This window comes from Poecilia formosa, unplaced genomic scaffold (assembly GCF_000485575.1).
Source record: "Poecilia formosa unplaced genomic scaffold, Poecilia_formosa-5.1.2 Scaffold217, whole genome shotgun sequence".
NCBI classification, from domain to species: domain Eukaryota; kingdom Metazoa; phylum Chordata; class Actinopteri; order Cyprinodontiformes; family Poeciliidae; genus Poecilia; species Poecilia formosa.
This window is the reverse complement of record NW_006800156.1, coordinates 175,911-182,944: the sequence shown is the minus strand read 5'-3', so window position 1 is coordinate 182,944 and position 7,034 is coordinate 175,911. Positions and strand designations below refer to the sequence as shown.

Here is a 7,034-nt window from a genome sequence, read left to right as displayed (position 1 = left end):
GTCATTAAAAACTCTTATTAAAGCAGATTCTGTGCTATGAAGAGTTTTAAAACCTGACTGGAAAACCTCCAGAATGCCATTGTCATCTAAAACCTGTTTCAGCTGACAGTACACAAGTTTTTCTAAAACCTTAGAAAGAAAAGGCAGCTTCGAAATAGTCCGATAATTAGCCAGAACAGTTTGATCAAGGCCAGATTTTTTAAGCAGTGGTTGCACTACTGCATGTTTAAAACTAGCAGGGACCACACCTGAGGACAGACTGCTATTTATAATTGCAAGAACAGGAACAGGCTGCCCTATGCTACATAAAATATCTTTAAAAAATCGTGGAGGGACAGGATCACGGGGGGAACTTGATGGCTTAATATGGCCAACCGCGTCCTCTAAAAGTGAGACAGTCACAGGCTCAAACTGATTGAAAGCAGCCGAGCCAGGGACCAAAACAGAGGGGTCAGAGTCAGGAGCTGTGATAAGAGCCCTGGTACTACCAACCTTTTCAATAAAAAAATGCAGAAAATCATCACACACATCAGGAGAAGCTTCCAAACAGGCATTCTGTGGAATATTAAGCACAGAGTCAATTGTGTTAAATAAAACACGTGGGTTATGGCAGTTTGAGAGAATATTTGCCAAATATTCCCTTTTTGCCTCTTTAACCGTGCTCTGGTAGAGACGCCAATAGTCTTTTAAAATCTGAAAAGTAACCTGCAATTTATCCTTTTTCCACCTGCGTTCAACACGATGACATTCCTTCCTTGCAGCACGAGTTCTGTCATTAAACCAAGGCTCAGGTTTAATCCTTGGCTGCCTGGTTTTTAATGGAGCAACCGAGTCCAGNTTTCTCTGGTCTGTAATGGAAACTTGAATTTAACGCGCCATTTCAAACAAAGGTTTTGAATGGGCTTCCTAACCAGAAGCTCCAAAGAGTTATTTAACAATATGAGGTGTTTAATTTATTTTTAGCATTGTATTTTTATACATTTATACTAGGGGTGCCCAAGTCTAGTTTTCCAGAACTACCATCTGCAACTTTAGATGCGTTCCTTCTCTAACACACCTGGATCATTTACTCATTATAAGCCTCTACAGACCTGAATGAGGGAAGTCAACCTTTTTCTGGGATGTGTTTTAGCAGGGATGCATCGAAAAGTTGCAGTCTGGAGGACTGGACCTGGCCACTCCTGATTTGTACCGTCAATGTGGCCCGTTGAGGGGGGCCAATATGCTGAAGTGGCCCTTGGTGAAATTGAGTTTGACACCCCTGATATAGAGGCTAACTGCCAAATAAAACACTGAAAGCGAGTTTCATTTTTTCCCCTATTAGAGTGAATGCTTCATGCATCTAAAGTAGCATTTTACATGGAGTTTGAACCAACTATCCAAAAATGTATTCATGTTTTGCAAAAAAGAGGAGCTGCCTTTTACTGTCGCTCCAAAGGAAGCTACAGATCGATGCTGTCTGGTTATCCCTTCTGTTATACCAGTGGGTGTGTAAGCAATTAAATAAAAAATCCAGCATTTACATTTTTATTCATCATTTTCCCGTTTTGAATTAAGCAATATTTTTTTACCATGTTGCCAAACACTCGACTGTTACTTACGAAGCTTTTCTATCCTTGGAAACTTGTTTGCTTTTCTGTCCTTGGAAACTGTTTGCTTTAGCTGCACAATGAAAAGTGAGACAAATACCATAAACAACCGGAAGGAAGGACACCGACAGTGGAGGAGAGGATTTATGGTTGTAAACCGGCGGACATTGACCCACCAGTGGATATTCAGTCTCGCTGCAGCTCCTCTCTCTGTTCTCTCTCCTACGACACTGACTCAGTGTTTAGCGCTGAGAGAGGATTTATAAAATGGCGCCGTGTGTGTCGAGAGCCAATCAGCGGCTACTACGTTTATATGGCGCATTCAACTACAACTAGGAATTCTAAAACGGAAACGAACAAACATCCACTTTAAGTCAAAAGTTTGCATCATCAGCTTACCGATTTTTAAAAATTTCTATTTTAGTTTCGTCTATGTTGATAAAGTTAATTTTCTACATGCCGTCAAACTAGAGAGCGAATCCAAATTGTTGTAAATTTCCTGTTTCTGATTTAGTTTGAACTCAACCGGAAATGATTGCGTTGGAATCCACAACGAAAATACTCGCTATCAAAAATCCCGAGTATTTTCGCTTTTTTGATAAGATTCATAAGATTGTTGGACTAAACTGTAGGTTTAACTACATGCACATCACACTTTGAAAATATTTCTGAATTATTTATTAAATACAAAGTCAGATTCAGAGGTTTTGGCAATTAAATATTTCATTTGACAAAACGGACTTTTTTGACACTTTAAAATCAAATTCCCGCATTTTTCAGAAAAGCACTTATTCTCTGAGTTGATGGTTTAGGACAAACCAATAATTTACCTCTGGAATTAACTTAAATGGACAATATTTAAATAAAACGTGAGCTCCAAAGGAAACATTTAAAACAAGCAGACCTGAAAAACAGCTTTTAGGAGTAACCAGAACCATGTGGACAGAGAAGTCCTTATGTAAACACTGTGCAAAGAGCTTTAGATAAATAAAGCAGAAATTCATTACTGGAGTCAAAAAATCCAGCAGCAAAGAGTGTGCAAATAAAACCTAATTAGATAATACAAGATGAATTAATGTTTCATTTAAACAAAACCCGATTGCAAGAAACAGCATAAAATACTGGATCTGTGCCTGAAGTTTCCTTTGTGCTGGCAGCAGCTTGATTTTGCAGCAACCTCTGAAGTTAAAGTTACGGGACAGAATTAATCCTGCAGGAAATTCAGCAAGAGTTCAAAACAGCAGCCTGAAGCAGTCCTTTGTGGCGCTGACTGCAGATAATCCTGTAGCGGGGTTCCTCAGGGCTCTACTCCAGGCCCAGAGAGAAGTTTATTCCATGAACGATGCCGATGATGATGGGTTGCCAGGCGACTAAATACCGCAGCCAGTCGAGCAACTGGCCGTACAAAACGTGGGTTTTCTCCCAGCTGGAAGCAGAAGGAGTTAAGGAGAACAGCAGAGGAGCTGCTGGTTCACATCAGAATATGAAAATCCATTATTTCAGGATTCCTCAGTTTTTATGAAACAGGAACAGATTAAAAAAGTTTTTAATCCTCAGGCTTTTAAACTCAATGTGATTTAAGCTTTTGTGTAGCTCTTAACACACATGAAATATGTTTTTGTAATTATTCTTTGCAATTTAAACAAAAATGGTGCTGAAGTAAACTTGTGGAGAACTTTCATTGGCCAATTTTCTTTTCTGAGAATATGACAGTTATTTCTATTAGGATATTTGAAAATGCATTAAAATGTACAGACTGCACAATAGATGCACAAAGAAAATGAGTTCAAACTGAGCAGATGAGCACAATTTGTGCCATTAAACATCAGCAACAAACCAAGGATACGGGTTGTTCATCATCCTCTTCAGGTCCACCTTCTCGTTGCAGTAAGGACACGTCTGCTTCTTACCCACAATGCACCAGCCCCGGATGCAAAACTCATGGAATCTGGCGGAGAGTCTGTGAGTTAAGGAAGCAACAGGAATGGTTGACAGGCTCCGCATGGAGAGAAGGAGCGTTTCCTGGTTCCTGCTAAGAGAAAAGCCTGGGAGAAACGAGCCTCAGAGAGCAGCAGGATACATGTGACCGCAGGACAGCTGGAAGGTGTCTTCTATAAGTCCCTCCTCCTCCACCTCCACCAGGATCCTCTGACCGCACACGGCGCAGATGTCTCCGCTCAGGCTCCTGCTGGGCATGCCGCCCTTGTTGTAGTACTGAAGGCACATAGATGGGTGTTTTGTTAGTGTTATACAAATAAGACCATCAAAATAACCAGAAAACTGTATGGAGTCATAAACAATTTTCTTTAATTATCTGTAAATATATAAAATGTGTTGATTCTGCAAGCTTGAAGTACTTTTTGTTATTTTCTGCAGGATTTTTTGCATTTAGAGTAAATATTCACTCAGACTGGACGGTTTTCATGTTGGGTTGCAGTGAAATGGTCTCTGCTGAAGGCAGCAGCGGCTTCCTTTACCCCGATCGTAGAAGCCATGTAGTCAGAGCAGATTTCTGCAAAGTCTCGGCCCATGACGCCGTAGTAGAGGCCATAAAACAGCATGATGACGCCCACGTCCATGGAGTCCTCCGCCTTGATCCTGCACAGGCAAACAAACAGGAGCAGGAGGAAACGTTTGAAAATAAAGTAAAAATTCACTTCATTTTAAAATAAAAAAGTAGGCAGACAAATAAATAAGGTTCATTTGTAAAGGTCATTTCACTCAAATTTCAAGATTTCTATGTAGCTTTAGAACATTGAGCACATTACTGTAAAAAGCATAAACTTTATACTGGTAGAAAATTTCAAGATGTTTTATCTATATGTACCAAAAGTAATGAGAACAGGGAGACGTTTGCTTCTGGTTTTCAGAGTGTGAAAACCTTCAATCAGCTCTAATTCAAAGTGAGAAACTCTGGCACTTTTTAAATAAAGACTAGAAAGTACAAAACTGAATGCAGATTCTGTAAGGTGGGGTTTATGAGCACTTGGAAACCTTATGTTCTTTAAAAAGAATTGAAGAAAAACTGTAATGTTAGTGCTTTGCTTGACATTTTAAACCCAGTTTCAGATCACAGGTTCAGTTTAGTTGTTGGTAGATGTTACCTGAAGAAGACGTTGAAGCCGAACATGGTGAACATGATGGCCAGGTAGCCCAGGACGCCCACAGCGTAGCTCAGCTTGTAGATCAACAGGAACCACTTGTAGACCATCCTGGAGAGGAAACACAGACACGGTGAATAAAAACAGTTCAACACACCAGCAAAGAGATCCATGTTTATTCAGTCTCACAAGTAAAACAAAAAATTTCATGTTTCACAACTGTTAACAGCTGTGCTGATCCACCTCCTTTGCTTTTGCTGCTGTGTTTTAAACCTCTGTCTGGTCATGGTTTGAGCTTCCTGCTCTCTCTGCATCTATGAAGTCTCTTTTTAATCTCCTGGGACTTTGGGCCAGAGTTCAGGTATTATTTGAGCTTTTAAAATGCTAATCAGCTGCTCCTGGCTGTATAAATAACACTTTGTTGTCACGGTTACACGTCCAAGCAAAAAAAGTTTTATTATTTGTAGTTTTAGTTCTCTGAGACGCCCTCCTACCTGGGGGTCCTGCAGGACAGCGGCTTGCGGGTGGCTCTGAAGATGACGTAGCTGGTGATGACGGAGAACATCCCCCACATGGACAGGAACCTCCACCAGTACAGCTTGATGGTGAAGTAAAGTGGGACCACCCACATCTGGACCAGAGTCACCAGCTGGAGGAAACGACAGAGCAGATCACAGCTTCACTCCAAGTCCCACTTCCGGCAAAACCTTAGCTAAAAACCACCAACAGTTTTTACATCAATCTGGCTTTTAGGATGTTTAAAGTGAAACTTTTGATGTTTTAAGTGAGTTTTGTTAAGAAGTCATTAGTTGTTCCTTTCTGATCTTTGGGGTAAATTAAAGGAGTTTACAGACAAAGATAAGAACAGACCCCTGAGGTCACGGGCCCCATCTGGGTCGACTTTACAGTTTAGTGAAAAACTGTAAAGATTTCTTCCTGAGGAAACTGAGCAGGGGAGTTTCTTCACCCTGAGTGCACCATGCCCACGGTGAAACATGGTAGTGGCAGCATGATGCTGTGAGCATGCTTTTCCTCAGCAGTGGAAGCAGACATGAGCTATTTAGTAAATATTAAACTAAATTCCACTCTTGGCATATAAATGTAGCCAGTATTGACTCAGGGGGCTGAATATACAGGCATGCCACACTTTTCAGATTTATAGTTGCAAAAAAAAAGCATGTTTCAATTTTCTTTCACCTTACATTTATTGACTACTTCATGCTGGTCTGTCATGTAAAACCGTAGCAAAGTAAATTGAAGTTTGTGGAAACATGTAAAGTTTGTCAGACAAACCAGCAGCTCTGTGTTTCCATGGAGAGCAGCTGAATTTGTCTGGATCAGTGGATCAGATCATGCTCACGTTGTAGGAGCGGTGATGCCTCTGCTTCCACTGCACCAGGACGATCTGGGCCACCACCAGCGTGGCGATGAGGATCAGCACCATCTCCGCATGCATGGCCTCATGACCTCGGTGCTTGATGTGCAGCCGCTCATGCTGCACCCTGCAGAGAGGAGGAGGAAGCTGGAGTCACAGCTGGTGATGCCTTTCCCTCAGCATGATGAAGGGAGCTGCCACCACTCACCTCCAGTTCTCCCGGTGGGTCATCTTCAGCAGGTCGTCCTGTAATGAGACACAAATAGCAGCAGCTGGGAGGTTTGAACTCTCTCTGGACATTTAAATGTAGGTCAACACGACTCAGCCGCTCAGGTAAACAGCCGATGCAACCCAACTAAACGCCATTTAGCAGCGGGTAGATGATATAAATGTGGTGGAAACGTGTGTAATAACATCGCTGTAATGCCACGTCAAAACACCAGCAGTCAACAGCTAGTTAGCCTGTTAGCTAACGAGTTGTCCGCGCTCATTTCCGCTTTTTAACGTACAACATCAAACAGTTCGCAGTCAGACCAGAATAAAATATTCATATTTTAACAGTAAACCACTGACCTGAGGCTGAACCGCCGCCATGGCCTCACCCTGTCCCCTCCTGCTGAAGACAAGCCGGCCGGCGGCGTTAGCGGCTACGAGGCGAGTGTACGCAAAGCCATGAGGGACAATACGCACAACATCGCAATGTACATACGTACAATGTACTTGTATACATTGTATATAAGTACATTGTACTTATATACAATGTAAGTATATACACTTACATTGTAAATACAATGTAAGTGTATATACATTTAAATATATATACACTGCTCAAAAAAATAAAGGGAACACTCAAATAACACATCCTTACGGAGCCCCTAAGGGGACATGGAGAAAAAAAAAAAAGGAAAGAAATCCCGACTTATTATCGCGATATCCCGATAAACTAAGTCGAGATCTCGAGATAATAAG

General features: G+C 41.5%; 2 protein-coding genes across 4 annotated transcripts in view; both read right to left on the bottom strand.

Annotated features, from left to right (window-relative positions):
- Positions 1 to 2,001, bottom strand: part of LOC103149041 (protein FAM111B-like) — a 58,948-nt gene extending 56,947 nt beyond the window's left edge. For 2 of the 3 annotated variants that reach the window (XM_016679656.1, XM_016679657.1), the window contains exon 1: positions 1,602 to 2,001. The gene's annotated coding sequence lies outside the window, so the exon portion shown is untranslated. The remainder of the gene's footprint in view (positions 1 to 1,601) is intronic. The other variant, XM_016679655.1, reaches the window with a different exon arrangement.
- Positions 2,002 to 2,254: 253 nt separating this feature from the next.
- On the bottom strand, positions 2,255 to 6,659 carry rnf175 (ring finger protein 175). Its single transcript, XM_007568052.2, has 9 exons — positions 6,639 to 6,659; positions 6,274 to 6,311; positions 6,051 to 6,192; positions 5,185 to 5,339; positions 4,694 to 4,801; positions 4,067 to 4,187; positions 3,670 to 3,803; positions 3,436 to 3,537; positions 2,255 to 3,015 (listed from the first exon to the last, which is right to left on the bottom strand). The coding sequence occupies exons 1-9, from the start codon at positions 6,657 to 6,659 to the stop codon at positions 2,895 to 2,897; spliced, it is 942 nt and encodes a 313-aa protein (XP_007568114.1). The 3' UTR covers positions 2,255 to 2,894.
- Between the last annotated feature and the right edge of the window lie 375 nt (positions 6,660 to 7,034).

Coding starts and splice junctions, on each gene's coding strand:
- rnf175 (XM_007568052.2), bottom strand. CDS start 6,659: ATGGCGGCGGTTCAGCCTCAG. Junction 6,193..6,273: donor ACCCACCGGGAGAACTGGAG/GTGAGTGGTGGC, acceptor TCCTCTCTGCAG/GGTGCAGCATGAGCGGCTGC. Junction 3,804..4,066: donor ACATGGCTTCTACGATCGGG/GTAAAGGAAGCC, acceptor ATGTGCCTTCAG/TACTACAACAAGGGCGGCAT.